Here is a 23,520-nt window from a genome sequence, read left to right as displayed (position 1 = left end):
GCATACTTCTCCCAGAAAACACTTTTTTAAAAGCTGAAGCTAAGTTTCAAAAAGATTTCGGAGAAAATACTATTTAACATTTCCTCAAACACGCTATTTTCTCATTAAATGTCATTGATATTGCTAAGTTCAACACTCAAGAAAGGCAGGAGGTGCCTGAAATATGGCTGGATTTGCAACCTAACTTCTGCCTCCTTGCGCATATGCATTCAAACTCAAAACCTACATTAATTTTTTCACATTCACAGGATATGATATGATCTGCAAACAAATCTGAGCCATAATATGAAATATTTAATTGTCTGGAGGCTCCTGTAAGAATTATGAATCTTCGGTGTTTTACTATGGAATGAAACTGAAGATGTCACTAATTGTCATAAGAAATTGCAGGTCCTTTGTCTTCTAGGTGGCTAATGTAAAAATATCACATTTTGTGCAAAATTACTGCACAATTACTACTGAAATCTGACTCACTGGGAACCAGTACTTAAACAAACGAATGCTACAGTATTGACTACTTTGAAAAAACCAGACCCCGTCTTTTTGAAACTAAGCATTCAACCGATTAGCAAAAACATTTTACTTTGTCCCTGCTTACTTTCCCCAATGGACATAGTACCATGACTGCCATTTCAGTGTTGTAAGAATGAATTAATGTTTTTAGAATACTCTAACACTAATACAGTGATGAGCACCATAGGACAGTCCATGAGGAAATTAATCATTCTGTCTTCAGATCAGAATTTGAATAGTGCACAATAAATAAAGCCTAAGGCCAACACTTAACAATGAGGATAATTCAAAATATCAAACATCCGGTCATGCAGTTAGCAGCATCCATCCATTCTGTGCACTATATGAGACAGTGGTCCTGTGGTAAGAGACAGCATGCAATTCTATTCTGACATCTAGACACCGAGCTGTCGTAAAAACATGCAGACAACTTCATTTTCTAACTTCTGAACATTTGGCTCTGCAACTTTTTTTTTTTTTTTTTTACTTAACAGATTAGAAGAGTATCCTAGGAAAAAAGTGCGTGAACAAAACCAATAAACACCAAGAACAAGTTTCTTAAACTCCTCACAAACAGTTTTCTGGTACAGATGAAAGAGGCAGAAAATATATGCAAAATATGCTCTTCTCCATTATAAACTCCATTTATGAATTCAGGCACAGCTTTGATCTGGAAGCAGCATCTAAAATTCAACCCTAAAATCACTGCAGCTTAGGAAAAAGGACATTTCTCAGCTGGTTTCAGCTGTCTCTCCCTTGCTCATCTTTTAACTTTTCTTCATTCAGCTTCAGGAAAAGCAGCAGAACAAACAGAAACCACCACCAAGCCATAGAGATCCTTTAGACCTTTAACCATGGCATGGAAATCTTTTTTTCCTGTAAAAAGCCTATCCGCAGTCCGTACTGTATTAAACAGCTCTTGTAAGAGACCAAGTGATGAAGCGTGCCTCTGCTCAGGGACAGAGTTTTACTCTGACAGAACAGCTGATACACACTGGTACACAAGTTTCAGTTCCAGTGATTCCTGCCTGCTGAGCTCAAACCAAAGCTCAAGCAGAACCCAGCAAAACACCTGTAGCCTCACTGGCTACCACACAGCTTTGCAAAGTTTAACTAACTACACTGAAATTTTTTTATTATGCTGGATGTAAAGGGAGAGACCTCACTGAGTTCTTTGCCCCTGCGTCACATGATCCATGGCGATCCACGTTAACACAGCTTTACAATACCCCTAATGTAATTATTTAACAGCTCTACAAAATGTATCGTGCAACTTAGGCCACAATATCTATTGATTTACATGATTTTAAAATTATTTCTGTAGGTGGCAGTTGTCAGAGACCTAACAGAAGAAAATACTGCTGAGAACTTTGTGGGTAATTTAATATGAAACCATTCATAATTTTGAAGTATCAGTGTCCTGCACTGATGTACAAACCTCAGAAAGTTTATCATTACTTCGTATTCAGATTCTGAATGATGAATATTTTACTTACCTGAGCTTTGATAAACTTCCTGATATTCCTATGAGTTCGGCAGCATGCAGTTAATAAACTGAGAACGGGAGTCAGACCTTCTCTATAGCTGCTTCCCTAAAATAAAACCAAATTAAAAAAAAAAAAAAATTTTAAGAGCAAATTTTCCTTTTGAAATCCTATGAACCCTTCAATAAAGTCCTATATGACAGCCAAAACATGAACTTTACATGGACATAAACAAAGAGCCAAATGTTCATCCTCACACACATACAAGGAAGTTTGACACTTCAGATATTCGCAGGAATTTGTTCTCAATTTTGAGGTGTTTCACAATCTAGAAGCAAGGATATCCACATTTGTGCTAAATACGGCCTGAAAGGTTTGTTAGAAGCTTTACGTACGTGCACTTTTTGCTTTAATGAAAGAGGCCCCTTTTGTGAAGGATATTTGCAGCCCATACCTTGTCTATTCTCTTCTCCATGAAATCCAGTAAAATTTGAATTGCTCCCATATTCATACCATTGTATTTTATATCTGTTTCCTCTTGGGATGATGGACTAATAAGAACATCCAAACAAGAAACGGGAACATTGCTTAAGAGGTTGATTGCATTGCTGAAACAGATTATAAAAATTCATTATTCATTTGGAAGAAAGAATTAAAACCAGAGTACAAGTCACCATAAACTGTTTGTACAACTGCAACCAAAAAGAGGCCCTGCAACTCAAACAATGCTTTATTTTCTACTCCTTGGGTTTTAAAGAAGGTGGCACGCATTATCGCCTGACTGCTGGCTCTTGGAACAAACAAGGAAAAAGACAGGCAAGAGCTCCAAAAGCTATACTGCAGCAGTGCATTGTTACTTCCAGCCCCCACAGGATCCTATCCCATAGATAAGGCTCAGCTTCCAGCAGTGTTACAGCAGCTGATCTTGCAGGACAGCAGGGGGAACTCTCACATTGATTTGCAGCCGTCAGAGTTTTTTCCTCCTTGAAACTTAGAACATTTTACAACACATCCATATTACCATCATTAATGTGACAGAGTGCACCATAGAAAACATCTCCTCCTCCTATAACAGTGGGGCATGGTGGCAATTTCTCAGGTCCCCTAAAATACTTTAACTTTTACTTAGCTTGTAGTGTATAGGAAATACAGGAGGCTTTTAATATGTTAAAGAAAAGATTGAGGTTTATTTACCAAGCTTTCAGTAACTGACAGTCTTTGCAGTCTACAAAGCACAAAGAGAAGCGCTTCCCAAATATCCATTAAGTGATTTAAATTAGACCACAGTATCCCTCCCTCCTCTTTAACGGAGTAAGATGGAACTTACTTTGCAAGGGTCTCTTGTACAGTACACATCCCTTGAGTTTGCTATCTATCCTGCTCTCATGACACAGATTTGCGTTTGTACTCTTCCTGAATATGGGGCTAAATTACACCGATGCTGCAAAAATTAGCATTCCATCATTATGTACTTGATGATGCCCAACTAAACTTATAAACAGATATATTTAGAAATGCTACGGAACCATTTGGACTTACATATGCAGACCTCAAAACCATCAATGTAACTACGAGCACCGATGTTTCGAGGATTGGCGAAATGTTCCAAGAACAGAGAAAACTTTTCAAGCAACTTCATTTAACACTTTTAATAAAATCTACTTAGAAGCTGCCCTCAGTTTTTATATTATTAATACAATTCTAACAAAGAATTAGCATAAGAGAAAGCGAATCATGGCAAACATAACAGGATTTCTAACAAAGGTGCTGGTTTTGCTCTGATCAGACTGGGTGGCTGTTCCACATTGTACCATCTCCCTTTTGCTCTTTTAGCAACTGAAATTCAGACCACTTCTACTTTTTGAAAAGCTTGTCCTCTTTGTTTTGCTTCTAATTCCTGTTTAAGGTACATCTTTTATATCATAGGAGTTATTCCTCTCTGATAATTTAGGAACAGTCAGAAACAAACCAGACTGAAATTCAACAAATATTTGGTGGCTTCATGCCTTTCATCAAAAGTTCTCTTTTTACCAGTTTCTTATTAAACAACCAAGTTCCCAAACACCTACAAAATTAATTTTCTGGATCACTGTGTCTGAGCTATTCTTTTCAATAAATGAAGCCTGGCTTTCTGATCTTTGTCACTCCACTGACAGTTTTATTTGTGGTAGAGGAGTGTATGAAATTCTCCAGCTACCAGGAAGTCAGTGACTATGCACAGATCTGCACAATAGTGTTTGCATTCCTACTCCAGGGGGTAGAAATACTGTGTATATTACTCTCCCCTTTCGGCTTCCTAGAGATCATTAATCACTGGGACATGACATCCACCCACTCATGCTCCCAGCCCCCTCCTGATATGCAAATTCAGCAGCAAAGGCCTATTTAGAGCTGCTGAATGCCTTGATTAAAACCTTGTTAGTGGGCAAAAATGGCACTTACTCTAATATGTGGTGCTTTAAGCTGTTCATATTCAAACGTTAAGTAATGACATGACAGAACCACAATAATGACAACAATACCAGGTACTAAATTACTTAAGATATTTTTATAGGTAACTTCTGCTTATTTATTAGAAATAGAGGCACACTGATAATCAGTACATCACAGTTCAGGGCATGTATCCAACACCTGATGCTCACATAAAATAAATACTCGGCTTACACATTGAGAGCACAAGCATTCACACAATGTACTTTAACACGCTGTCCGAACCCTTCATTTAAGCGTGTCACATTCTGCAGATTTACAAACTTAGAGAAGTGCAAGCGATCAGCAGTTCTAAGAAATATACTTATGCCTCCCTGATGCTTCATAAAGTTTATTCTGCATTCAACACTGCTTGTATTTCATTCTATTTTTAACATTATTTTCGTAATTGCCTTACTGATAGGCTCCAGGTGGAAAGCAGAGCGAGAAGTTGCACTCTGCTCTCTGTCTCACACCTCATCTCTAGCAATAAAGATTGCACGGTCAGAGTCCAGCAAACTGAACAGCCCAAACGACGACACAGCCTCACCATTTTAGCTATGCTATGTTAGCTATAGACTGCTAACACAAGTTTACTCGTTCATTATTGAAGCTCCTATCAGGAATGAAAGTTTTGCTTGACCAAATGCATCAGGGGACTGAAGTGGGGCCCTCTGATCCAGGCCCCTGATCCCTCTGAGGTTTTGCAGGGGCATTACTTCTGACTATGCCTTTTCTATTCCAGAGCTGCCTTGTGAGAAGCCTTCCACCAATAGTCTCAGTGGAAAAGGGTATTAAATTATTCAGCTTTTGTTGCATCCTGCAGCATTCAAAGACAGAACTCGGGTTCTGCAAAAGGGCTGAAATATTTGAATCACAGAAGTCAAAACCTGCGCCGTGCTCTTCTAGTATGTTAAAAAAAAACCCAAGTATGACATAAATCAAGATTGAATACTACATGTAGCAATACTATACTTGCATTCTTTCTTCTGTCAACCGGAGCTAAACAAACTAGCTCCTGTTAGCTAACAGAGGGAGAAAGTTGTTTTCCCAGCATAACAGAAAGACTGATGCAGTGCTATACTGGGTCTGATGGAGAAGGGGAAAAAACTGAAGTGACATAAGGCAGTGATAACCACCCTCATTCCTTTTCTGCTTCCCCTTCTCAGAATTATGGAGATTCCTTGCCTTGACTTGGTGACTCCATAAGGTCTGCGTGGGCAGCAACTCTACACACAATACCCCTTCTGACTGCAAAAAGCACAGATGGAAATCACACCGATACTATTCTCCACAACTGCCTACTTCTATATGTAAAGCCCTTTTTGGATCTCATCTGCAAGTGTTTGCAAAAGCTAAAACCAAAAGGACCTGCATAATATGCATCCCTTTGCAATAGCACAAGATAATTAAATTTTACAAGGTGATGTATTTTACAGGGTGATTAGACTAGTCAGATTCCTGGACAAGGAAACAGAACATGTTTTCACAAGAAAAGCATCAGCTGTGTAGTAATTCACCAGAATATCAGGCAGTCTGGCTGACTACGTCCAAGCTTAAAAGCTAGAGACCGATCTCTGTCTTCCTGAAGTTGCTGAATTTATCCAAATCTGTTCAATCTTCCCAGCAGTGGGGAACTTATTCCCAGCAGCCCCTCCCTTAAAGGAGGATGAGAGCACAAAACACCCACCCTAAGCAGCAGCAAAGGGAAAACACTGACTGCCTTTTAGGACACACTCAGCACTAACTTTAGTCATGGCAACTACTGCAGTGGTATCCTGAATTATTCCGCACTAGTCTGCACCAACTGAGAAGGGCTCTGATGTAGGATTTTAGTGTTCACCTACTAAGACTGTTGATCTCTAAGAGCTTTCCAAGATTTTAATCAAGTTCATTTAACACTTTCAAGATTGCTGGGTGTGAAAAACTATATCCTTCTTCCTGGAGACTGCTGGTTCAGAAGATCCTCAAAAGATCCTTCACTTAGATACACGGACATCTCTGAAGAAGAAAATGGCAACGCTAGCTTTCATTGCCAAGAGATAACATGGGATAGTGTTTGAAACTACGGTACCATTGGCCCCTGTGAACAGCTGACCTACTTGGATAAAAGTAAGGGTGTCACGTAAAAAAACCATGGATGCTGAACAGAGAACCACCACCTCACCAGACTAAAAACAGTCTGAATTTTGATTGAATTATTGGCTGCAAATACATAACAAATGGTTGGGTGCAGGACTGAGGCAAAAAAAAAGTGCAAGATAATTCATGACTCGTCTTTGAAAAAAAAAAAAAAAGAAGATTATTACCGGGGGACCGATATTTGTACTTTTAATAAAGCTGCCTAGAACTATTGGAGATAAAATACCAACTTGTTACTTCCACCCCAACTCATCAGAATTGCAAAAGTTACATACAAAAATCTCAAAATGCAGTTTTGCCATCAGCTTCTGCGCAGAACCCCAGAAGTTGGGTTCCACTTCAGTTTGCACTATTCCTAAAACTTCCGTATGTATATTCATCCTCAGTTACACACACCCCCACCCAAAAGGTGTTCAAAAAGGTCAGCTTCATTATTATTGACCAAAAATAACAATCTTGCCAGCCACTTTCTCTCTGTAATAGTGGACATGCTTAAACAATATTTCCAGCAAACAGCTTTCATCAAAAAGATTAATAATATTTTACCCAAAATTAATAGTTTTCACTGTTTCTTAGATTTCCATCTTAGATTCTAGGCAAAGTAATTTTTTTTCTATTTTTTAAAACATAAATAAGCTTTTAAAATAGATTGGTTCTGCAACTCTACCAACCTGTGCAACTCTTCAGTTTTGTCTTCAGTAGGGCCCGCAGTTAATAAGCAGTGTCGAAGGATGGCAGCCATGTAACGAAATTGATGAGATTCAGTCTATATAAATATAAATTATGAAGATATTTTTTCATTTTGAAGATTGCAAGTGGGGGTTTCAGGTCACTAGAATAATAGAAATTAAAGATGGAAAATACCTATTAGATCGTAACATCCATCCCTATCAATAAAAGGACTGTACCTTAGAGTTCACTGAATGCTTAACGCAATGTTAACTCTCACATGCTGGCCCTTTAACTAGGCCTTGCAAAAGTCACTGGGGACTTTTTTCCAGCTAAACAAGCCTTCACTACCCGAAAACCCCGTTACAAGCATTTGCTCAATTCCATACCACTATTCCTAATATACCACTACTATCTGCCTTCCTGTATTTACACCCAGCCGCCTCTTCATCCTTTTAGATTACATATGTTCTTCATTTAATTTGCCACCTCCTCATTCAGACCTTTTGCTGGCAACAGTTTCATTCCCCCACCCAGTCTGTTTCTTCTTCCAATTCACTTCCTTCTGTTCCCTTGATACCTCTTCTCCATTCTGTTCATAACTTCTCTACTCTCAGCAACCTTATTTGCCCTACTTTTGCTCTCTCCAAGCAATTCCCCCTTCCAATCTCCCACCAGACAGCAGCCACACAAAATGTACACCAGTAACTGCAATCATTTAACTCAGTGCGTCATTGTCCTCGTCCCTTTTCATTAGCTCTTCTTGGCATCCATCATATGTTCTGGTGTGTTTGACCTAGCACAAAGCTCCCCAATGCAGCTTTTGTAACATCAGCATCCAAATCTGCCAACTGTACCACCTGCGGCTCTTGTCTGGCTTTGCTACTTTGAAACCATCTCCAGTCATTAAATACCGGTGTTTGAAATGGTTCTCTCCCCCTCAGGATGGATCTCATTGAGTTTTCTACCCACACGCCTAACCTCTCTGCTCTCCTTTTGTTTTCCATCCCGTCTACTGTTTGTAATCTCTTCAAATTCTGCATCTTCAATCCACTTAATTAACATGCTGTTTACTCTTCTTACAGATCATTAATATTTCCACAGGGATATGTGCTAAGCAGAATGTCACCCAACGCATCTGGCTAACAGTTTACAACCACCGCACAGCTCTTTAATCTAAAGGTTCTTTGCTTTTAGGAACTTTTAGTACAGAGTTACTGTTTAAGCTTTCTCTCAAAACACAAAATAAGCTTTTCCCGCCCCAGAATGTCTTAAACTCTCATCGAAAGGGGTGGGGGGGCAAAGGGGGAAAGAAAAAAAAAAGGAAAAAAAAAATTAAAAAAAAGAAAAAAAAAGAAAAAAGGTTACTACATTTACCAATAAATAAGTTTGGATTAGACTGTATTAAAACATATGCACAGATTTAAAGCACTGGAGTGTCACAGATTCTTACTCCACAGCTCATGCAAGTAAAAAGAATTAAAGAAAAAAAAAAAAAGAAAAAAGGTTACTAACACCAGTACAGCAACTGTGCGCCACCTCCTGCCCACCCTTCTGCAGTAAACAGGGCTTTTTGTCTCTCAAGATTCTCAGCATTTTGTAAGAATATACCAACTTCAGGATCCAGGTTTCAAGAGCTTACTTCTGAAGAGGTGAACATGTAATATAGCTCCATTTTCCAGCTTAACACCTGACATTATTTCCTCCACGCAGAAGAATTTAAATCACAAAGATGATACTTCTCTAACTCTGAACTAGCAAACATTCATATAGCTCTGTTACATGCTTGACTTTGGGTAATTTTTCTTTGCTCAGGTTTCTACCTCCAAAACAATCACTTGCCTATACAAAGAACTTTCTCCGACAAAGTTAAAGATATTTTTAATAAAGATCTAAGTCAGTAATATAAACACGAGAAAAGTCCCTCACTTGCTTTCTAGTTCCTTGAAATGCAATGTATTAGCTTCTCTGATTTCCCCCCTACGCTCACTCAATCTTGCATTTCAGAATTTCTTATTCAGCGTATCCTTGAGACATTAAAGCAAAGAATAAGCTTCAGACTTTTCTCAAGTTTTACATTCCTTAACATTATGACTAACATCTTACTTACCTCGCTGTGGACATTCCAACTGTCAAGTGTTACATTAAAAAGAGCCTTTAGCGCCTCAATGGCACAATCTGTCTCTTGCAAAGATAGAGGAGGCCTGTCATGATCTTCCGCTGCTTTGTATTCTTCTGTCCATCTTACACTCAGGGAACTTTCCAAAGCCTGAGTCAAAACTTGCACCCCTTGTAGCTCCTGACGCAACTGTGACCTAATATCTGTGTGCAGAAGCGACAAGAGGAAGAGGAGACGCAAATCAAAGCATTTAATGTCATCAACAAACTGTTGGTCCTTGCATTTTTCCAGAAGACTGCAGAGCATAGCTGCAAGATTCAGTTCCAAACTGAGCTTCTGTGCAACAGCACTGTTAAAAATTATGTTACAGAGGCATTTTAAAGCTTCTACTATAACAGGAAATTCAGACACTCTCTCCAAAGGATCTTCCACAGTGTCCAGCTTTGCTAGCCTCATAAGGATCTGCATGTTCCTCTTTGTGGTTACAGGAACTAAAACCTTCTTGTCCCTGGAGAGAATCCGGAGGGCCTCCAGGCAGGCAACTTGACATGAAGTTTTTGTGTCTTTTTCAAGGATGTTTAGAATTCCCTCAAACAGTTTCTATGCAAACACAAACAAAAAAGGACCAGTTTTAGCATCAAAATATTGGTGGCAATAGGAAACTACATTTGGTAAAAGCTTCCATGTAACTTTTGAGTTTTCAGCTGACTTGACTTGAAAAACTAGGTATTCTGTGTTAGCTCTGCAAAACATAAACTATTGCAAAAGACCTCCAAAGATCAACAAAAGCAATTTTCCTCATGGATACAATCCAAATACATCAACATTGGCAAAGGCGTTAATCCAAAATGGCAGATGCTGTCCACCACTGCCAGTTACAAAGTTTTCTCAGTATCAGGACTAAAAACTTGAGTAGCCAGAGTAACAAGGCTAGAGAGAAGTGAAAAGTTTTAAAACACCTGCAGTACCTGCAAAATTATAAGTTGAGGTTGTTTCAGTCAGAAGGCTGGGAGGAAAGAAACCAAACCAAAATAACTGCTACTCAACATGCAAGTATTAGTACTCCATGTTTGGCAACAGCTGTAATTTATGTTGCCACTTCAACCTAATCTATGGACTTCCGCTGTCCTAAGTAAGACTCTTAAAAATGTTACCTCTGACACAGAAACATAACATGGTTTTATTGGAAGGCTTAGGCTTTAGCAGTTTTACCAAGCCAGCAAAACTGCTGCTTTGTCAACAGGGATTGTTCTTGAAGTCAAAATACTTCACCCATACTTTCTACCAACGCAACTGCAGGGGTAAGCATCAAACATATAAACGTAGCATGAGAAAATACAAGACTCTAAGAATCTGCAGGTCAGAACAGTAACATCTGAACTGCAGAAGAATTACAGTCTTCTGAAAGACAGAAACGGACAATCAGATGACGAATCAAAAGGGAGAAAGGACAGAAGAGATTGCTTGTTGGGGGACGATTCCATAGGGCTATGACTTAAGCTCAGGACAACACTGCTACTCTTCTACCAGAGCCAGAAGTATAGTTACAAAGAATTTCCCAGACAAGTGGCAATACAGGACAAGTGGCAGTACCTCACGGGACACAGTTCCTCCCTGCTTCTCACCCCTCAAGTTTTGTGTCTTAACCACTGACACAAATAAATTATCCAAGAAGAGAGAGTAGCAACTGAGTTAAATATCCCTAGTGCAGAAGTCCACTTAGGACCTGAAATTCATATCGTGGTCTCAGGCACTATATGTCAATAAGAAAGTGATTTTAAAAAGCATAGGAATACTAGTAAAGTAAAAAATAATTCTTGGGGAATGGTCTCTGTAATTGCATGTTTCACCACTACCACAACAACAAAAAGGCGGGGAGCATAGCAGCCCATCACCCTGACCCAAAGTTCAAAACAAAAGCTCCACTTGGGACATCCAAGCAAGTTTTGTTACTGTGATCACTCACAATTAAAGCCAAAATAAAATAAAAAAAAGGTTAAGTCTAAAGCAAATCTAGAACAGACACTCCAAAAGAATAAGGGAGAAAACAAGGCAAGTCTTCAACAATGTTAAAAGACAATCTGTAAACAAAGTCAGACAGTAGGAACTCACAATACGATTTCTAGTATGCCTGTCCTGGGGTGAAGCCCACCCAAAAGCACCACCCAGACGACCAAGACCTTGATTACATCTCCACAGCCCTGACTAGATTAATCCAGCAAGAGTTTGAAAACAAGGAGTGAGCTCCGCCAGGCAACATGAGAAATCTTCATCAGAATATTATAGACACTGCAACAGTATAAACCCCAAGTTGACCATCTGTACAGGAATATAGGTATTTATCGCAGGAATTTCATAGACAAGTACCTCGAAAAAGATACTCAAGTACAGTTTTCAGCGTTCTTCAACATTAACCTAACGTTGCTCCCATGGATCTGTACAACTCCCTGACTTGAGCACAGTATGCTAGACCTGCACTAAATGTTTCTGAAGGTGGCATCTTTGAAACGTTTCGTAAAAAATGCCTAGGAAACAAAAAATGACCAGTCTAGATCCACAGTCAAATTACCTGGTCACAGCTCAACTTCTTACAAGAATTTTGTTTCTATTGTTAAAAGAGCTTTCCGTACAATTAACTTCAATTTGCAAGCTGAAGCATCAGTCGTGAAGTCTGTTTGGTTTTGAGGAGTAGCATAGAACTGAACGGACAGTTCATGGAACTCCAGGAAAGGGCCAGTTTATTCTGTTCCCTGTTGAAGCACATTTCTATTAGACTTCGCAGTTATAGTCCTCCTTGTTGACATCAGCTGCTACAAGGTGGTCTGTAATAATTTACCCAAATTCAATGGCTGGTTTACCAACTGGACTGTCCCTCTCCTCAGGAACTGCGTAGCAGTACCATACCAACAACACAGAAAGCCAAGACACCAGCCCTCCCCAAACCAAGATGCTGAATGAACACTTCAAAGTCATACTGGGCCAGACAGACTGCCTTATCAGCAACTAAATACAGCACAAAAACATACCTGATTTTTCATTAACAGCACTGAAGGTTTCTTCTAGGACTTTAAATACCAAAGATTACTTCATAACTTATCTGATCTGATCAATACCCACTGAAATTAAGGGGAGTTTCCACTCATTTTTGTTAGCAGCAGAGCCTATACCCATACTGTGTCTGGCACTCTGGCCTTTAATCTCAGATGAAACCTGAACACTCATTTGACTACAAAGAGACCAATCCTTCCAAATTCACACTGAAGTGGTTGGTTTTTTTTTTTCCCCATAAATTGCACCCACCTGCTGCTATGGAAGTGTCACTGCAAAATGTCAAAAGCACTGCAGGGGAGATCCCAAAGGCCACCAAACTCCCACTGACTTGCCATGGGAGGTAGAAGCCTAACCCTCCCCTCCACACATTTGAAGACTATCCTTGCCATTTCATTAAAGATTATAAAACCCATCATCTCATGGCTTCAAGTCTTAGTGAAATGCAGCAACAGAAGATTCTCAACTCTGAAGAGCTGTACTAAATAGAACACAAGCATTTTTTTTTTTTTGAGATTTAGCAACCTACTTACAACTTAAAAAAACCTAAACCATTGGTGTGCTTGTAAGGTGCTTCATTTCCTACACGTTCCCAAAGCCTTGGCTGTATAAAAGACTTCACAATATAAGCAAGGCTAGAGTTCATTTTTAAAAGCATTAATTACACAGCCTTATGCATACTATATGAACAACTAAGCCATCACACACTTAAGAACAGGTGACTAAGCTTCCCAGCCATTACAGCAAAATACAATTTTTTTTTAAGATGCAAGACTCACATAAGTGAAAAACACGTAGGAAATGCTGACAAAGTTCTCTGGAGTTAGACCCTGGTGAGCCATCAAGAGTGACTTTAAAGGAACCAGCTTTGTTATGAAACCATCACTTGCAATGCTGCCAAAATCGCTGACAGTGAACCATTGCTGGCTGATCTCATCTGATTATAGTTGAAGAGTTATCCATGGAAAGTTTTGAAGCGAGGAACAAAATTCATCCTGTTAGGAAACTGCCTTGGAGACAACTAAACCCAAATGCCATACAGCGCATTTTCTGCTCTCTCCTTGATGGCGTGAGGGATGTGATGTGCAGAGAAAAAGAGAAACAGGAAAGGATGTGACCACAAAAGCATTATTATCCTTTTCGTTTTCTTTGGGTGGTGCTTTTTCTACCGCCCTGTAGGCCATAAACGTGGCATACTCTAAGGGACACAAATGTTATTTATTTGGCTGGTAATGAAAGCAAGTGACAGAACTCAGACAGCAAGGTATCTCCCCTTCCACAAAATACATGATGACTGCCCTAGTTTCAGGGTTTATTGGTATCCCCTAAATTAGTGTATGAATTTAACGTTTCTTTACTTTCATCAGTCATGCTACAGCAGTAAGTGTTTTTCATATACTTTTCCTCAGAATCAAGGCAGTTTCTAGTCTTTTTGAATTTTTTTATTGTAAAATACATTCAATTATCTAAAATTCAAGAATTCTCAGCTTTTGTGCTAATAGTAAGGTTAAGACAGGGCAATACACTGCTGTAGTGTGAATAATGGTAGAACATTTTAAAATTTTATTGCGTGTTAAAACAGGAAGCCCAAAACCACCCATCTGTCATCTTGTCTTGACGAGTAAAATATTAATCCATTTTGGTCCTTTATCCTGATAGCATAAATGCTTGATGCTAAGCAGTGACATGGTCCTGCAGAAAAAGCAATATCCTGAGATACAGGAGACCTGCGGTTTCTTCCTTGCTTGGCCACAGACCTATTGTGTGGCTTCGGGCAAAAAAGGTATCATCTCTTTACTTCCATTTTCTTTAGGCATCTTTGTTTACAGGCTAATTAGATTGGGGCAGGGGGGGAAGGAGCATTGTAAGTGCTTATTAGCAGGTGCTTATATTTTTCCGGCTCAACCTCAGCTGAGGATGCTAAGTGCTTGTGAAAAATATGTTACTTCATGAACTTGCTCTTTGGTCCTGGGGTGCCTGCATATGAGGTCCTTTTCCACCTCCTCTCTTTGTGTTTGAAGATGTTTAGAAAGCACACTTGACCTATATTCACTTTTTTCCATTCACAGACCACTAAACTTTGCCTACATTACATCATCTGAATTTACTGTAGCTTCTCAACACCAGAGTAATAAATGTCTCTGTGAAAAAAGGAGACAATTTCCCTTTATTTGCTTCTTCCTCTTTGCCAAATCATTCTCTTTACTTATATGGGCCTTTGGATTAGAGCAGGAACAAGGGAATATAGTCTCCATTCTGCAGGGATTCAAATCCAAGAAAACACCACTGCTTTCCTGAATATAGCATTTAATTTAGACAGATTATTCAGTACTAGAGAAGCTGCAATTCAAAGGTGAACAAAAGTTCTGCTAAAGATTTCAGAAAGAAAGTGCATGCTTCATCTCTTCTTCTCTGCACCTTAAGTTTTGAATTATGCCACAGGTGCTGTAAGTACCAGGAGAGGTATGCTTCTTCGCAATCAAGTTTAAATTAAAGCACAGGAAAAAAACACCAACCTGTTGTGAAAGTGACTTGGAAACACACCCTGCTCCCATTTTCCACTTTCCTCAGTGACAGAGCATATTAGTAATAAAATTGCCAGAGAAGTCCATGAAGAACAGAAGTTCTACAACAGCAGAACAGGGGGTTTGTATCACCTTCACTCATTTCTCAAGATCAATGTTCTTAAGACTTCAATGTATATTTCAAGGCATAAATACATCCATCTTGACAGAACAGCAAATGATATTAGCAGACAGAGAACAACACAAGTATGTCAGACTTAGGAAATTCTTACTACGCTTGTTAGGCTTAACTTAAACAAAAATCAAGGTTTTTAAAGAACTGTCCACAGAAATCAAATGGGTCCTCCCTGCTCTTTAATAGCTGGGAAAGAAAAGTCACAGACCTAACAGTGAGTGCTTGCTCACTCTTTTAGCATGGGTGAACCAGAAGCTGCCATGTCTTCGGCCTCATCAAGTATTACGTGCCAGGGCACATCATTTAGTTAGCAGAATGGGAACATTGTAAGTGGTACCAGGTCATGCTTTCCTTCTCCTGCGCTGGCTTAAGTCCCTCTAGTTTGCTTTGTCTTCTGACCCATGTTCTTCATCATTTTCAAATTTCAATTTTAATTAAATTGCCTCTAGGGGTTCAAGAGAAGTACACTCTTCATTTAATTCAACCTAGTTCTGCAGCTGTTCAGTGGTGATAATGGTTAATGAAATCAACGGTAGCACCAAACACAAAGTGCACAAGGAACTTTATTTCCCCAACAGATTCAGAGTCACAGAAAGGTAAAATTCTGCATAGCTGGGCTCTCAGCAGCCCTCCTTGCCCTCCCCACTGAACAGGGAGAGAGAGAGAACCCTTTATAACCTCTGTAACCCAGTGATGAAAGAAGGGGTTTAAAAGGAGAGGTGGGTTTCAGTGGCTTGACGTAAACCTTAAGAGATGTAAAAACTGAAAAAGTCTGGATGGGAGTGGAAAGGACCAGAGGGAATTAGAAAAAATGCTTAGTGTTAATGAAGGATGTGTATTAACTTTTCTTCTCTTACAGACTGGTCCTCCCTTAAGGGGTTTCAGTAAAGTCAGAACAATAACAACAACAATTAATACTAAGATACCACACAGCGTGCCCACAGGAGCGCTTGAGCTTAATATTTTTATAGGACACTCGCTAACAGACTTTAAAAGCTTGCAACAAAGTTACTGGGAGGAGAAAAGTTTGTGCCTTTGTGGCAGCAGGAACCTTCAGACCTCCCAGAAGTGTCACAGTGACAACAGCACTATCTACTAACGAGCTTCTTCTGAGATTTAGAGCGTGACAGCATCTTCCCCCCTCAAACACACTTCACTGCTTCCATCCTTCCAAAGTTCAAGTATGGTACAGCCCACAGCCTTAAGGAATCTCCCCACATTGTGAATTTAATTAGGAGAGGAAGTCCCACAATACATTTGATATGATTTACCATCATCCATTTCAACACCTTTAAAACATTCAGTGATGTGGGGAAAAGGCTGTTTTGGTGATTTTCCTCCCACTAAAGGAGGCTTTGAATTTTAGATCCATTATGTTCAAATCGAACCTGAACAATCAATCAAGAAAACTGATCTCAAACTTTAAAGATTTATGTTACAGGTCCAACCCAACACAGTAAGCCAGAGCCAGTAGAGTAGAAACCAGATGTTGCAAGTACTACAAGAGGTGAAACAGACAATACATAAGGAGTTGAAGAAGAAATACGGCAATCATGAAGACCCTACCTTTCAAGTAAGAATATGGCTTATGAGTAATATTCTTACACTTGGTTGCTGCCTCCTTCCCCCCACCACCCCTTCCTTTGCCAAACTCAGCACCTTCGTCCCATTTGAAAAGTCAGTCTTGCTTGCTGTCTTGGACAGATTTACTTTCTCTCTTATATTACCCAAGCAAAGGGTGCTGTAGCTCCTGCCAGTTGTGGAATACCATGGCTAACTAGGGAATCTGTACTGAAGACATTTCCAGGACACAAACAGTGCTGTGATTTTCTTACCATTTTAAGTCTGTAAACAGCACAATGAGCTGTTACTTCAGAAGAGAGATTTGGGCCTATCAAGGTATAAATAAAGCTATTAAATTATGAGAATGCATTTCTAAAAAACACTTTTCTTTTTGTATTAGGGCACATGAGGCTTGAGCTGAAGTGCCTGCTGTGCCACATTGAGAAGGAGACACTAGGCCTAACACCTCTCACCAAGGAGACTGCCCGGTCAAATTACCAGATACTCATCTTCTGGAGCTGATTCTGGCAGAGACCTAAAGAACCAACTGTTTGTGTCAACCATGCCAGGCCGCTGTGAAGTGCTGCAGTTCTGAAGGCTCAACCTTTTCCAGCAAAACACCATCAAGAACTTCTTGGCTGGCTGAGACAGATAGTTTAGATTTCTAAGAGCTGGTTAATTTCCTCTAGAGCAGCCACACTGCCTTAATTTCAGCTGCTATTCCAGAACACATTTACCTTTGGCTGGCAATTTCTATGCTGTTTACACACACAAACTGAAAAATGGCTCTCAGAAATTCATTTTTTTATTAGTATATGAAAAATTAAGAAGGAATGGCACCAACTTGATCTGCCTGGTATCTGACTAAATCTTACAGTACAACATAGGTTGCCAACTGATTTATGTCCATAGCACCCATCATATAGGCCGATGCAGACACATACATCATTAAACAAACCAAGCGGGACAAGTAACAGCTCACATTACAATCTAGTGGGTTTTATCATTCTGTGATGTATTAAAGTCCTGCGGCTATGTCCCGATGGACAAGCTTTCTTCCTGCCTTCTAGAGGACACAATCTACTTCCCTCCTGGAGTTCAGCATTACAAACTCACTGCTGATTTAGCCAGTTTGATAGCCATATTATGGCAGAACAACTTTTGCTGTCCAATTTAGCCAGCTTCTGTAGTCAAGCCATAGTTGTGACCTAGAAAGGTCACACTTTACAGCGTGTCACTGTTGTATACGGGTTGTCCTCTTCTTAACAGTATCCAACCTAGAAAAGTGTAAAGCTCACTTATGCCTATGTTACAATACAATTACACTATAGACACAACCTTGCTGTAATCCTAAAGTCATGGCTGATGCTGTGTGGTGAGGCAGTGAAAAAACTTGCATTGCTGCTGTTGATCTTTTACTTGCCCTCTTGCACAGACATGAATAACTGACAACAAAGGCTGTGAGGCTTGCTGGAGCAAATAACTAAAAGAAAATTTACTCCTAGGCATGAACAAACCCAATATGCAGCAAGAGACTACTAAGAAGTATGCATTGCGTTCACCGGGTTACATGGCAAGTTTCCAATAGCACCAGAAACTAAAGACAAAATCCTAAAGTCCCTCTGTATTTGCCCTCATACCAGAACTTCAAGTCCACAACATGACTTCACTATGGATTGTGACCCTTTGCCTGAACTCTCTTCCACTGCAATCACCCTAAGAGCAGCAGAATTGCTCATACTGTCAACTCAAGTGTATTCTGGTATTAAACAAATGGAACTCGTTTCTGTATTACCATGAGCTACATTATGAAGTCTTTGAGCAACCCCCGTTAACTGTGGTGATAATTTCAGTAGTTAGCTCTTAGAGAGAGCATGGTACCATTTTACCTTTCAATTTAAAACATCTTTACCTTAACTGAAGGATAGAAGAACGCCGAATGTTTTACAGGCACTAAGGATAATGAGCAAATATACAAGTTAAAAAAGACATGCATAGTCCTGTCACCATACTACTGAACATCAGCTTCAAGTACATTTTACTTTGGTCTTCTGAAGCCTTAGAACTGTAGAATTCTTCAGTGGCATCTGTTCAGAGGTGTATTTTTCTTATCCGCTTCCCAGAGAACTATGAAGGCAGATTCAGGAACAAAAAAAAAAACCCCAAGCCCCAAAGCTTTTTATTATCAAGTATGTGCACACAAAAGCTGCCTTTATAAAAGTGACTCTGATCACTTACGATGAACAACTTTTCCAGTAAGGAAGCAATGCTATGAAAATGCAGTTTAAAAAAACATTTAATTTTTTTTTTTAGAATAATATTAAGCAGAACTGGTGACCGCTTACTGTCCTAAACACCACTTCATGAGATTCATTCAGCTTTGGGTTAATGTCACAGAAAGAACAACAATTTGCCCAGAAAATGTGTCAAGAACTTAACTGAGTAATAATTCTATCAAGGATTTTCAGAACACTTCTTAGCAAAACAGAAGCCACAATCAACTACAGCAGCAGGCTTAAAGCACTGAATAAAACACTCAACTCTATGCACACCTCTACAACATTCAGCCTCTAAAACTATCAAACATACGTCAGTGTTTGTCATACTGGCTATTGCTCAACTACAGCCTTAAAACAGATTCAAACTTCCATATGCTGTAATAAACTAAAGGTATTTCCCCTAAAAATCCTGTTATAACTCTGCATTTAACACATATCTAGATCCCAATCAAGAAAGCTACCTATATCAGCAGGGGGTGGGGTGTGTGGGTCAATCTCATGAAGTCTGTAACAGCTGTTCCGTAAGACATAAAAAGCAAAGCAAGGAAAGATGTTTTCAGAATGCTCCCAGGACTGTGAAACAAACCTATGGTACAGGAAGACTGGGGAAGGCTTCTAGGCCACATTCCTGTGTTTATTTTATTTTGATTTATGAGAGATAACAGCAATATATACCATAAGTTTTATGTAACTCTCACTATGACTTCTGTGCTGAACTGCATACTTGCACACAAGGGCGAAGTCAAGCTAAGAGGTCTTCAAGTCATTTGTGCAATAAACAACTGCCACTTAAGATTACCGCACACATAACTGATGGGTTTGTAAATGCAAAGGACAGAGAGACTCATCCCACCCATTTCTACCAGAAAAAGACTTAAGACCTGAAAATATTTAGGTTTTGCACAAAATCACAGAATGAATTGATGCGTTTCCAATATGAGACAAGGTATCCTTGCAGGAATGTTGCAATTCTTATTTCAAGCTTTGAGTTTATTTCAAAAATACAGGAAACATGCAGCCTCATTCACTAACGAACATCTTCTGAATAAATATGCAAATCAGCCCAAAAACTAATTAGAGAAAAGAAAGGAAGGGTCTTGTCATTACATATTATGCCATAAAAATAACGGGGAAAAAAAAAAAATCAAGAGCAGCCCAAGCTTCAAATGCGAGGCTGCGGATGGATCTCAAGGGACCTGTTAAGCCCTGACACACCTGTACAGCTCCATGCTGTAACACGCAAACATTTCCCATCTTTGGAACCCGACATGCACAGTACACATTCTGATGATTACAGCTACCTTTGGATTAACAGACTTCTGTAGCTTTGTCTCCCTTACGGCTCCAGAGCTTTCTTCTGTATTTATCCCTTCATCTTAATCTCTAATATTCTCTAAGTAACATAGACAAGAAATTGCTATCTGCTGAGAGGAGAAAAAAAATGCAAAAATGTACTGCAAAATGTTTATCTCCGATCCAGAAGAAGAGAGTATCTTTATTCCCCCACCCCCAAATCTGTACCCAGCAAAATTATTTATAGGCTTTTCTGATACTACTTTTAGTCAAGACAGGGCTTTTTGTTAGGCAGATTTGTTTTTCTTTTTCAGCAAAAAAGGGGAATGGGCAGTCGTCATGTCTCTCGCAATAAAGAAGCAATATTGAAACCAGAACTTTATAATCACTAATTGCACCCTTTCACAATGGCAGCTAAGTTCAGAGACTACTCTTCCTTTGTTATACTTTGAACCAGAGCAGGTATGCAGCTCAACAGCCTATTTTACTTACCTTTCTTTTGTCTTCATCTGCTGGATCAAATCTGAAAATGGCCCGATTCTGTTAAAAAAAAAAAAAAAGAAGAGTTTACATTTGTTACATGAACATCAGCTGCCAAGTATGTAATACCTGGAAAACTGTTACAAAACTTTAGGAGACTGGTTAAAACCAGCCTCAGATAATGAGGCCATAACCATGTGAACTCATGTCCTTTCTCATTCTACCCAACAGCAAGAGCTTCCGTAAACAGCTCCAGCTAATGATTTCACAATTACCTCACTACTGGTGCAGAGCAAGCCTTGACCTGTGGGCTGTGTTTCTGACATGAGTTAACGACCTCACACATGGCATTTTACAAGGCAAAGAACATCAGCTACAGTCCTGTGTTTTATGGATACCTTATCACTCAGACTCCTCCCTGAGCAGTTCTTGTTTACAAGCTTTTGACTGCACTTTGAGGCATCCCAAACAGGAACAACCACGGTATAATCTTGCCCAGAAATCAAGTAGTACAAATCAAATAAGCCTTATTACAAAAAACTACCAGTTTCTGTATTATGGCAATAGCCAAAAAGCATTACCAAGGTATTTGTTTCTCTGGTACAGTTAAACACAAGACAGACATGGTCTAACAACGAGTACTTATTTCCTGTTAAACACTTCAAAGAGTAACTGAGTCTAATTCTATGTTGGTATCCTGAAGTACATTAGTAGTGAAATGTTACTCACATGACACCAAGTTTATTGTGCCAGTCAAAGAAAACAGCAGTAATACCAAAGAGTTATTCTAGTGACATTTAAAAACTTCCAAGCTAGATGATTAAGCATGATGAAGAGCTTCTAAAAAAAACCAAAAAATATCTCCATTTCTATTATTTCTAGTGCATAACTTGCTGCATCAGGCAAGCAACTGAAAAGCGAAAATGACCCTCCATAGCACGTCAGCAGGCCTCTTGCCTTTCATGACACAAGCTCGCAATTACACAGAAAGGCCTTGGACATCTACTGTACCAACAAGGGTTACCAATACCAGTTAGATCCTTGAGGGTGGTAGGAAAATAATTCCTTTCCTTTCTCTTACAGGGCTCCCAATAACACTACTGAACCACACAAGTTCAGCAACATGCTAGCCAAAAGCAGGTGAACATTAACTGATGAGCAATTAACTAAGAGAAGGCAATCTCTGCACTTGCACATTTTGGAATTTCTGCATTTTTGGAAATTTAAGAAAGAAATGTGGCAATGGCAAGTAGTGTAAGTGCTGCAGGAATGGAGATTTGGAATAATCATTGCAAATGGGACAGCACAGAGGAGCAAGAACAGACCTGTTAATTTCTCTCATTATGGTTACTCTATAGCCACCTGCACCTTAGAACTACACTTAAGCCATCCTTTGTCTTCAATTAAAGCATATTTAGTTTTTTCCAAATTTAAGGAAACCCAAAGCCCAGAGGAGGCATGGGTGAAGATTTGGAACCTAGAATACTGTGGCCAGTCTTTGCTGGCCCACAGGCAACATATCTGAGTTAGCAATACATGGCACAGAAAAAGAGATGTAGGGAACATGGAGGTAAACTTCTTTACAAGAAACACAGTATGAGAAATACCACACCGAGACAGTGTTAAAAGATTCCCATCCCACTTCAAAAGAAGCTATACACATAAGTCCAAGACTTCATTCAAGACTTGAAATGCCAGAATAGAAACCATGCCAGCTCTCACTCTGTCCTTGGGGATTCAACTTCAGCCTAAATAATTCACCTGGGGAAGCTACTGAGAAGGTATAAAATGCAGTCCAGCAAAAGTGCTTTTTGACTGAGCACACGTACCGAAGGGTCATTTTCAAGGGCAAGGACAGGAGATAAAAGGTTCCCCCAAACAGAATCCTTCCTCTGTGCCTTAGAGGTCAGCGAGTTAAAAGTTAGACATGTCTAATGAACTCCAGACCTACCAGTCCTTCAGAGAAAGTGCCCTGCAACCACATCAATCTCCACATTTGAATTTCATGTGCACAAAGGCAGCCTACATCAAGACAGTTGCTCCAGCTTCTTCTGGAAGCTCAAGTTTGAGTGAAGATACCAGTTATTGCCATTGTTAGACTAAAAACATATTGCACGTAGGACAGCAAACTTCAAGCCATCCCCTTGGAGGCTGAAGCATAACCGTACGCCAACCCACATTCATTTGGCTTTTCCAAACAGGGGTAGGAATCTTTAAATAAAAACATGAATGTTTGTTACTGTAACAGATTCCTAAGTTTCAGTGGATTTAACTGATTTAATGTAACTAATTAACTAGTTAATTTAACAACTACATTTAACTTACACGCAAAGCCAAACTCCGAGTCCGTACCCGCTTTAGGGACTCGCGTGCCAGTCACAGAAGCGCCTACGCAAAGGACAGGCGCCTGATGGGTTGAGGTGCGATCTTCAGAAACGGGCTGTACTGCTCTACTGAAATCTGGGTGCCAGAACGTCCCTGTCGGGGGCAGGGGGAATCCACCTAACACCTAGCTTCACTCCCAATTCCTGCTTCCCGCCACACCAGGAAAACCCTTCGCTTCTTGACACGGCGCGCAGGTGTCACGCTGCGGCGGCAGACACGAGGCACTCTTTGACACCCATCAGCATTAAAAGCTCGACCTGTTGCAGCCCTGCTTTTAGCCCTCTCCCCTCCGCTCGGCCAGAAACGCAGAAAAAAAAAACCCCAAAAAGTAAACCAAGGGAGGCCCGGCAGCCCATTTGACACCCGCCCCCACCCA

At 39.8% G+C, this 23,520-nt stretch overlaps 1 protein-coding gene across 5 annotated transcripts in view; it reads right to left on the bottom strand.

Moving 5' to 3' along the window:
* Positions 1-23,129, bottom strand: part of RIC8B (RIC8 guanine nucleotide exchange factor B) — a 35,373-nt gene extending 12,244 nt beyond the window's left edge. The window contains exons 1-6 of one of the 5 annotated variants that reach the window (XR_004841290.1): positions 21,035-21,190; positions 20,772-20,819; positions 9,388-9,996; positions 7,280-7,374; positions 2,452-2,605; positions 2,010-2,105 (exon numbers count right to left, since the gene is read on the bottom strand). Coding sequence is in view for 4 of the 5 variants with exons in the window: in XM_035889189.1 (XP_035745082.1) it covers positions 2,010-2,105; positions 2,452-2,605; positions 7,280-7,374; positions 9,388-9,996; positions 20,772-20,819; positions 21,035-21,085 (1,053 nt within the window). In the remaining variant the exon portion in view is untranslated. Of the gene's footprint in view, positions 1-2,009; positions 2,106-2,451; positions 2,606-7,279; positions 7,375-9,387; positions 9,997-20,771; positions 20,820-21,034; positions 21,191-23,084 lie in introns of those variants that run through there. The other 4 variants (XM_035889190.1, XM_035889191.1, XM_035889189.1 and 1 more) reach the window with 4 other exon arrangements.
* Between the last annotated feature and the right edge of the window lie 391 nt (positions 23,130-23,520).

The sequence above is a fragment of the Egretta garzetta genome, unplaced genomic scaffold (genome assembly GCF_000687185.1).
Source record: "Egretta garzetta isolate BGI_Z169 unplaced genomic scaffold, ASM68718v1 scaffold782, whole genome shotgun sequence".
NCBI classification, from domain to species: Eukaryota; Metazoa; Chordata; class Aves; order Pelecaniformes; family Ardeidae; genus Egretta; species Egretta garzetta.
This window is presented reverse-complemented; position numbering and strand designations above follow the sequence as displayed.